Below are 10653 nucleotides of genomic sequence, written 5' to 3'. Positions count from 1 at the left end.
AATTTGGGCATACCGTAGATTGTGATGTAGAAGCAGAATGCCTAGCATGACTCTTCCCCAAATCAACCAAGAGTATACATGTTTACAGTGAAAGTATCCACAATGCTGGTTCTGTAGAAACAAGTGACAATATCAGTATCTTTATCCTGCCCTATAAATCTTTATTTTCATGTTTTATTCTATTGTTAAATACTTTTTTAAAAAGATAAATGAAAGATGGAGGCTTATTTGAAGCATGGTAGGAGTTATGTAGGCATAGTAATGAATAGGCAGATATTTCTTAAAAACCTGTTCCTGAGTTGGGAACAATCTAAATCTGAGCTATGCAAGAAAAAAAAATCAGTCCTAATTAACCTGCAAGTACAATTGCACTCTTAGCAATTAGAATTCAGCAGTTATATACCACCGATATTGTTGACTAAAGTATGCCAAACCTCTGTTTCTAGTCTCAGTTGTCTTTGTCTAGAAATCTTCAAATGCAAAGTGTAAAATCCTGTAGTACCCTATGCATTTCATTAGGTAAAATAAACATTCTTTTTTTTTTGTTTCAGGTTATAGGATTACTAGATGTTTTTACACCTGCAGCATCAATAGAAAATTTTAACGAAGTGTAAGTAAAGTTTGAAATAAAATTGATAATTGGCAAGTTACTGGGACATGTAGCATTGGCATTAGATAGCCAAAATCAAATGTTTATAAGTAGAATTAATTTCAGTGATATAATGAAGTATGTGGTTAACTTTTTCTATTGCATCCATCAAATCTCATAATATTTAATTGTGATGAAGTACACCTATCGGAATACAGTTTTTGGATATGAAGAACCTTAAAAGGGATTTTGGCTTGCTACTGGAAGTAGGATGTTATAAGATGAATCATCTTTTTGTTTAATCTTCTTTTGTAAAGGCAGTAATTTTAAATGTTTTTAAAGAAATGTTAAATGGATTAAGATGCTTAATAAAACAACTCACTTAGAGCAGGTGTCCCCAACCCCCATTTGCTGACCGTACTGGGCCACAGGCACGTAGGAACTGAGCCACGCAGCTGGAGGTGTGCTGAAAGTGCGTCTTCCACCTCCAGGAATGCGGCAAGTCTGCAGAGATCTGGGCAGGGCGGGAGGGTGGCAGGGCAGAAGCTGTCTTGCTCAGTGCAAGGTCCTCCAATGGCTGTGCTTGCAACTGGTTTGCAACATCTAAGCTCCGCATCTTTCCTCCTCTCCCTCCTGCTGCTTCTGCCATCTCTTCTTCTGCCTCCTCTTCCTGGTCCTGCTCCCTCTTCCTCCTGCTGCCTCCTCCTCTTCCTCCTCTTCCTCCTCTTCTTCCTCACTTTCTCTCTCTCTCTCTCTCTCTCTCTCTCTCTCTCTCTCTCTCTCTCTCTCTCTGACAAAAGCAAGCAAGTAGTAGCAATAGTAATAGGTGCCTTAGATGTAATCCCAAAACAACTGGAGCACCACTTGAACACCATTGGCATTGACAAATTGACTTTGAACACCATTGGCATTGACAAATTCACCATCAGTCAATTGCAAAAGGCAGCTTTATTTATTTATTTATTTATTTACTTGCTTATTTATTTATTTATTTCACAGTACAGGAATTGTGAAATTGACTAGAAGGTGGGGCTTGCCTATAAGAGTGCCTTGTTGAACTCTACTAGTAAGCTTCAATGTTGAATAAGGGAAGGCAAGAATTCCTATGAATGAGAAAATATTTATATCCTAAACGTGTAGACTTACAGCAGTACAAACTGCAAAGTGTAAATTGTATAGTTTAAGTGGTGCTGTAGCTGAGCTGGTAGAACATACAGTTGGCAGCTTGAGGAGAATTTGTCCTAACTCACTTGTGTGATGAGGAAGTTGGATCCATGCAGTTGCCATTTGTGGAAGACCCTTAGGTATAAATTGAGACATTCCATGGAAATATCAATCATCTTATTCAATTGAGTCTAGAGCTGAATCCTCCATTGATGGGACATACTTAACACAAGCAGTAAATTACTTCCAGTAGTATATATTATAATGGTTTTCTTTTCTGAGCCAAGGTGGGATGTGTCTTGAAAGAGTAATTGGGAATCCATTGCCTGGTAATTTATATAGCCAGAGTATTGATTAGTGGTCCCTTACCTGGGTTAATAAATAAATAATATCTTGACATTTTATTCTCCTAGATCAGCAGTCCACAAACTTTTTGGCACCAGGGACCTGTTTCATGGAGGACAATTTTTCCACAGATGCGGGGGGGGGGGAGGTATTTGGTTCTGCTCCCTTGACTGCTGCTCATCTCCAGCTGTGCGGTCCAGTTTCTAACAGGCCACGGATCAGTACTGGTCTGTGGTCTGGGTGTTGGGGACCCCTGTCTTAGATGACCTAACATTTATTTTTCAATATTACCCTGTATGAGCAGTGAGAAATTTATGGCTATCCAGATACGTATTTCTGGAATCTAATTTCCATCATATCTGATGACTATTTTAAATACTAGGTTAGAGAGGAATTGGAGTCCTAGATAACCTTTGCTTTGAGATAACCTTTCCTCTCTGAAGCAGTTTTTTAGAGGGTGAGGGAGGTTACACTATCCCTTGCCTTTGTCCTTCTCTTGTATACTATTGGCTTAAACCTCCACCAAAATCTGTGTACCAGAGCCAAAAATTTCCTTCTAACAGGAGAAAATCTTCTTTACATCAGAAGTGAACCATTGAATCTGATTTCACAGTTGTGTTTAATTACCTCTAATTTCCCTCTATCAATTAAGATTTCAGATTTGGCCATTAATCAGGCCTAGTTGTATCAAATGCTTGTAAGATCCATAGCCTGGAAATTTAAATTGTACTAGTGGAATATATACAGTTATAATAAAGTTTTCAAAGCAACTCTAAAAGCAATTATGGTTGAAAAATGATTGAATCTATAAAACCATTAGAGCTGTAATTAAAAAGAAAACCTATTAAGACTGTTAACTCACTGAGGATTACTTTGCAGTTAACAAGAAATTGTACCATAAATGTGTTCATAATCTTGGTTTTGATTTGCAGGTATCTTGTCACCAATTTAATGGGTGCTGACTTGAATAATATAGTGAAATGTCAAAAATTGACAGATGACCATATACAGTTTCTTATATATCAGTTACTTCGAGGACTAAAGGTAAAGCTACCGGGACATTTCATTTAATTATTTATTTAACAGTATTTGTAGTCCACCGCAATCCAGTAGGACTTTGGGCAGTCCACCACACCATACATTCAAAGCAAAAGGAAGACAAAGTTCATATACAAATAGTAACAATCATCATTCGAAATCTTATGAATGAAGGCAAATATGCATGCCCCAGGATTATGCTGCAGGATCCAACCTGGGTCGGTCACCGGGACCACTGGAGAGAAGTTCCTTGAAGATGGATTCCAGCATGAGTTGAAAGCTCAGAAGACAAAACCTCTGGTACCAGCATGTATTTGGTCTTCAGTTTAGGGTGGCTGTATACATGTCCCAGGATAGTGCGGTAGGATCCAGTCTAATTTTTGAAGATGCCTATAGAGTAGGACAGACATGTCAAACACAAGGCCCGGGGGCCAGATGCAGCCCGCGAAGTAGTTTCATGTGGCCTGCGAAGCCATCCTGGAAACAGTGAGGGAACGGCCCGCGCTGCCTTGGCCCTGGTCCTGGCCAGCCAGGAGCCAATGTACAATTTTGTGGTGGCCATCTTTGCTGAAACGTATTCAGTCTTAGCTCCACAAGGCTCAAGGGCCAGGCTGGGCATTTGACCTCTGCTGCCCAGGGCTCTGGTCAGCCCGTGCCACCATCCAGCCCCCCCCCCCCCCGCATGGCCTGAGAGGAACAGTGAGGCTCCTCCAGTGGACCATGCCTTGGCACTTGCCCTGGTCTCACCCCCTTCTGCCAGAGACCCTCAGATCTGTCCCACTCCTGCCCAGGCACCCTTGATGCGAACGATGTAGAGCCACACCCACTCCATGCCCACCCAGTAGGCCGCACTCACCCTGGCCACACCCACCCGGCCCCCCGAGGGCAACCACAATGCTGATGCGGCCCTCAATGAAATTGAATTTGACACCCCTGGAGTAAGAGTCATCTGCACCTCCAGTGGGAGAATGTTTCATAAAACCGAAATTCCAATAAAACTGGAACTTTTTTTCTTTTTCTTTGTGCTGTCCTTATTGTTTACAGCTACAAGTAGCCTTAGACTTTTTCGGAGTTATAACGGCAATGAAAAAAACTGACTTATCACTGGTTTTCACAGTTATGACCATTGCAGCATCCCCATAATCATATGAACAAAATTTCTGCACTTGGCAACTGGCATGTATTTATGATGGTTGCAGTATCCCAGGGTTATGTGATCACCTTTTGTGACTTTCTGACAAAGTCAATGGGGAAGCCAGATTTACTTAACAACCATGTTACTAACTTAACAACTTCAATGATAACAACTGTGGCGAGAAAGGTTGTAAAATGGGGCAAAACTCACTTAACAATTTTATTGCTTAGCATGAGAAATTTGGGGCTCAATTGGGGTCATAAATCGAAGATTACCTGTATAGGGTATTTTTTAAAAAAAAAATTTTTTTGAAAGGAATTGGAAATACATCTTTCAGTTGCTAAATTTTAACTCCACTGTGTAAACTGACACCCAATGAATTAATAGTCACATTTACTTACTTGAGACCCTCCTAGCAAAAACTGTTGAATCAAATATTTAATGCTTTTTATATCAAGGGGTGCTGTTTATTTATCTTTTTATTTTATCCTTTATTCATCTATTAATTACAAAATGAAATTAATTACACTACAGTGCTTCTCCTTACAAACTTGAGGATTAATGATCTAATTTAGAAAGATATGGAATGCAAAGCCTGCCATTTCAACATTACTTTATCAATTAATTAATTAAATAAACTTGCATAACTGTGCATCTACCAGAAGGAATTCCGGGGAGCAAACAGGTTAAAAATACAATACTCTAAAAATAAAAAGACTATTTAATGGTATAAACAATACAGTTGTTGTCCCAAGAAAACTCACATTCATCTATCAACCACTATGCCAGCTCCATCAACATCCTGGCCCCAGTGCCTTGGGAAAAGCCAAAGTCTTCATTGCATTCCTGGAAGCCCACAGGATCAGGACCATTCATACTTTCTGTCTCATATAGCAACTCTGTTCAGTTTCTAAATGAGATATAGATGGGAGGGAGGGAGGGAGAGAGAGAGAGATGATGGAGAAAGAGATTGAGATTTCCCTATGTTCTTAACAATCATTACAATTCTGTATTTTGAATCATGGAAAGTTGTTTCATAAGGCAGGCAGTATGATGCAGAACATACTATTATGTATTGAGTCATATTTTGACTTGGAAATCAATTGATTTTTCCCTTTATTATATTGTTGTAAAACATATCTCATTATATTATTTTGGTAGAATGGCATTTATGTTGCACAGTATTGACTAAAGATTATTAATACTCTGATGTTTAGACAATTTAGACATCAAATCTTTTTGAATCTGATACTTGGAGGTTAGCTATGGCTATCCAGTAGAACTAAAAATCATAGAACTGAGTATTTGAAAAGAACCCAAAGTATAATCTAATGCAGTCCTCTGCAGTAAGCAGGAAGACCAATTTCTAATATCTGAACAAAGATATTTGTGCTTCTGCAGGACCCCAACAAACTGAGAACCAAATATGCTTTTGCTGTTCTGAAATGACTGCAAAATCCATATATATCCTCTATATTTATGCCCACAAATACCTACATAAGCAACATCCATTCCCATGGTGATGCTATGGTATTCTTGCTGATGAGTATTTTTTTTACAAGACACAGAATATGCAGCTTTATAGAGAAGAGTTTTTGTGGCTTTGAAGTTCCATGCATTTTGGAATAGGAATTAAAATAAGCCTATCAGCCATGAAATGAAGATCTGTTGTGGAAAACTTTACTCTCTTTTTCTTTCTCTGATTTCCAAGAAGAGATAGTTTTCTAACTGGCAATCTTTATTCTCAAGGCCCCTAGATTGGATTGCAAAGAGTGACGGAATTTGCACTTTAAAACACCATTTAAAATGTAACCCAAGTCCTTATTTGATTCGTTACTATGAGCAGTGCTTTTTTTCTAAAAAAAAAAAATAAATAAAAAGGTGCCGGAACTCACACACGTTATACAATCCGCCTTGCCTACCCTACAAGGTTCCATCAAAAAAGGTGCCGGAACTCTGTTCTGGGCGTTCTATGAGAAAAAAAGCCCTGACTATGAGTTTGTAGAAAGGAAATAAATGTAGCCTAACTAAATCTTTACTTTGTAGAAAAGTACGAGTCAAAGCAAATGGTTTCTGATAATCATGTTCATTCAATTCTATCTGATTTCTGATTTTGACCTTACCTGTTTTCTGTTCATGTTGCAGTATATTCATTCTGCTGGAATCATTCACCGGGTAAGTTTCAATCACTGATAAGATGCTTTGTGTACATCTCCACTGACTAGTTTCATCATTTTAAATTTAGCACTGTTTTAATAGTCTTCTCATTCTGATTCAGGACCTGAAACCCAGTAACTTAGCTGTAAATGAAGACTGTGAATTAAGGGTAGGATTCATGCTATTTTGATTATTGCAGTACTGTTTAGACCAGTGGTTCTCAACCTGTGGGTCGGGACCCCATTTGGGGTCGATCAACCATTTCACGGGGGTCACCAAGCAAGGCTGTCCCCCATTTTTTTCGTCCCCCATTTTTTCCCCCTTTTCCAGTGGGTGCCTTACCTCCCTTGGGCTGGGCCAGCTGGTGGTCAGCCTGCTCCGTCTCTGCCGCTTGCCAGCTACGCCTCGGCTGGCGCAGGGGGCGGAACCACGCATGCGCGGCGCTCCCGGGCAGGGAAAGTCCTCGACTTACGACCGGTTGGGTAGCCCTCGACTTACGACCGGTTTAGTCCTCGACTTAAGACCGGTTTAGTCCTCGACTTACGACCGGTTGGGGTCGCGGCATTAAAAAGGTTGAGAACCACTGGTTTAGACTGTATGTCTATGTCTGTCTGTCTGTCTGTCTGTCTGTCTATCTATCTATCCATCCATCCATCCATCCATCCATCCATCCATCCATCCATCCATCCATCTATCTACATATCTATGTATATCGAGTGTGTGTGTGTGTGTGTAGGTCTTGGCGTATTCGGGTCTTTTCCCGTGTAAGATTGAGAGTATCTTGGCGACGTTTCGACGAGGTCCCACTCATCATCTTCAGGCTGGGGTCTTCGGCTTCGTGCCTGTGCGAGCAAAGTGTGATCGGAGCTGCTGTCTCTCTATAAATACTGGTGGAGGTGGGTGGAGTGCTGGCTTAGTTGCTGTAGGTGGATTGGTTGGCTGTGTGGGAGCCATTGTTTGTGGATTGGTTGGCTGTTTCATAACATCCTGAGTAGTTGAGGTGCTGGCTGTGTGACCATTAATCTTTTGTGTTATAACGACCTGGGTAATGGGTTGTGTGATTACATCCTGAGATCTAGTGTAGTGATATCCTGAGTTTTGTGTTGCAACATCCTGGGTGGTTGGCTGTGTTGTAACATCCTGAGCTTTATCGTTGTAATCTCCTGAGTTCTGTGATGTGATGTCCAGAGCAGAAGGCTGTGATGTAGCATACTTACACGGGAAAAGACCCGAATACGGCAAGACCTGCATACCTGTACCCGTGAAAATCTACGAAAACAAATATATATATATAAATATATATATAGTAGGAAACTATATATATATATATTCACACACACACAGAGTATAGTGTTGCTATTTTCCCCCCTGCTTCATCCTGATGTTGGAAAAGGAAAAATAAAGTGTCTTCCAATTCATTATCTATTATTCCCTAAGCTAAATAAGATTTACAGAAAGCGTGATATTCATAGAATTATCTAATTTTAAAGTGCTAGGAAGCATCTTGATTATTAAATAGGCTGCTCTGGAAGTTTTGGTTCTTCATTCATAACAGTAATTGCATCTAAAGTAATTGCGCATAGCTGCACATCAGGCCTTGCAGGTATAAATGAAAGAATTGATACATACAGTATCTACATTGCTTGAATTAAAGCCTAACCTTTGAAAAGGAAGATTAAACTGCTATATATATTAGCAACAAATAGGAATCTCCTGAACAGATGACAAAATTACTACTGATTTTTTTTCTGAATTTTTATACCAAGAATTGAAATTCTGTTTTAGGACATGTCACTTAATAATGTTTGTACCCCAATTTAGGTAGTAATGCACAATAATGTTTTCTCCAAAGATAAATATGGGCATTGATAAGAATATAAGTAATTATATAATTAAATAGAGTCAGTTTAAAAATTTTCATCACTTGCATACTGTTTCATGGAATGTGAAAACTTGGCAAAAGACAACAATCTGAACAACAAATCAAATCAACCTTTATTGTCAAAGTACAACATGTGTACAATGAGATTGGCTAAGCCTCCCTTCATGCACCCCCCCGACACAACAAACACACAATCTTATTACACCACGTGAATTTATTGCACAACGCACCGACCCCGCAAGTCTATCATACATGGGGTTATTTACCATTCAGGAGTCTGGCAGCCCGTGGGTAGAAACTGTTCTTCAGCCTATTGATGTGGCTGGCTATGTTTCTATATCTCCTGCCCGATGGTAGGAGAGTAAAGAAGTGCTGACCAGGGTGTGAGTTGTCCCTGAGGATTTTCCTCACTCTTCTAAGGCCCTAGCGATGTTGTCTAGTGGTGTCAGGGGACAGCCCACAATGTTTTGTGCTGTGCTCATCACCTTCTGTAATGTCTTTCTATCCGCAGCTGTCAAGCCAGCATACCACACCATAATGCAATGTGAGGGGACGCTTTCTATAGTGGACCGGTAAAAGAAGGTCATCAGTCGTTGCCATTTACATTTGATCCAGAATGGAATCTCTATTCCAGAAAATGTTACAATAAATTAACCCTCCTCCTACTTAGTAGCGCTTATCAAAATAAAAAATTCCCTGTCCTGATCTGATAATTTAGTAGAAAACGATCCTGATAATTAAGTGAAGGAGAATATATAAAAAGCCAAATATATAAAAAGTCCATATATCTTTATATTGCAGTTATCCCTTCCACCCAACATGTTCTTTTGTGGTAGAACATAACCCTCCCATCCCATGACTTGATACCCTATATATGTTACTTTCCTATCCCTAGAAATTCATCCACTTTTGTATGTTTAAGTTCATCTATGTGATTAATGGGCAGTGTGTCAACAGTGCCTCAATCCCGTATAACAACCTGACATCAGATCCATTCAGTTGACTTATAAACAATTATGTTGGGGTCTTCATGTGGATGGACTGTCACGCCTAGCATCCCTACCCGTTGGAATGCTGAACTAAACCTACATGAGTTTAACAATATTAAAGAGCCACAGGTCCTCCATTGCTAAGCCATGCAGTCTGGCGGTGGTGGACATCAAGGTTTTTTTTTTCAGGGATATAAATCAGCCAAGTATTTAGATTTTAGCATCAAGGTACCATCTTAAAAATCCAACCTCTCTATGATTTTAAGTGTACAGTGAATATACTGGTGTTTTGGCCGATATTTAAGATAATAGTACCATTCCACTGAAAACAATCTCAAAAATATTGTCCTCCACTTTATGCCCTTTACCACGAGCCTCTATCAAAATTCAGTTTTTCTACCAACTTTATATTTGGGTCTGTGCTGGCTTCAAGAAAAGGTAGTGAGGAAATAATCATAATTAGCTGAACTAACCCATTGCATTATGGTTCAACAGAATTACATGTTATTTTTCTTCAAACCACCGCTCAGTTTGTTGTGCTCTATCTCAAAGCACTGTGCAGACCAGGAGATTGCAGTATAACTGTCATGTAATTTAAAGGCAGAAGGGCTTTGTTAACTAGTTGGACAGCTAATGTTTGTTTTTTTTGTTTTTTAATTTGCCTGGATTTGAATCACCAAATGATGATGATTATAATTATATCCTCTTTTTGTACAATTCAAGGAGTGTACAAAAGCGGGTACCAGTTTCCCCAACAACAACAAATTTGTGGGTTGGGCTGAGGAAGAGTGACTGGACAAGAGTCACCCAACTGGCCTTCATACCTAAGGGAGGACTGGAACTCACAGTCTCCTGGTTTCTAATCCAGTACCTAACCACTGTACTACACTGGCCTTCTAGCTTAGTTCACTTGCCAATGTAGTTTTTCACGAGTTATGATAATCAGAATAAAGAGTGGTGGGAAATTTAATATAACTAAAATAACAGGAAACTTTATTCATTATTCTGTAGATTTTAGACTTTGGCTTAGCCCGGCAAACTGACGATGAAATGACAGGCTATGTAGCAACCCGATGGTACAGAGCCCCAGAAATCATGTTAAACTGGATGCATTATAATCAGACAGGTAAATTAAATATTCTTTCTTATCGATTCGTACTATGATATATGTATAGTAAGCTCTTGGATTGTACAGAGTCTCTTGACTTGTGTATTTATGTCTTGGCAGTTGATATTTGGTCAGTTGGATGCATCATGGCAGAGCTACTGAAGGGGAAGGCTCTTTTTCCAGGAAATGACTGTATCCTTCCTACAACCCCACCCAACCCACTCCCCACCCCAACCCACAGATACA

General features: G+C 39.6%; 1 protein-coding gene across 1 annotated transcript; it reads left to right on the top strand.

Annotated features, from left to right (window-relative positions):
• Window positions 1-557: 557 nt before the first annotated feature.
• LOC107300975 (mitogen-activated protein kinase 11) lies at window positions 558-10599 on the top strand (the record flags this gene model as incomplete). Its single annotated transcript, XM_015830253.1, has 6 exons — window positions 558-610; window positions 3031-3142; window positions 6417-6446; window positions 6550-6597; window positions 10311-10425; window positions 10528-10599. Coding segments are annotated over exons 2-6 (358 nt in total), but the record flags the coding sequence as incomplete, so codon positions are not given.
• Window positions 10600-10653: the final 54 nt, after the last annotated feature.

The sequence above is a fragment of the Protobothrops mucrosquamatus genome, unplaced genomic scaffold, assembly GCF_001527695.2.
Source record: "Protobothrops mucrosquamatus isolate PMUCROS unplaced genomic scaffold, P.Mucros_1.0 scaffold9401, whole genome shotgun sequence".
NCBI lineage: Eukaryota > Metazoa > Chordata > Lepidosauria > Squamata > Viperidae > Protobothrops > Protobothrops mucrosquamatus.
This window is presented reverse-complemented; position numbering and strand designations above follow the sequence as displayed.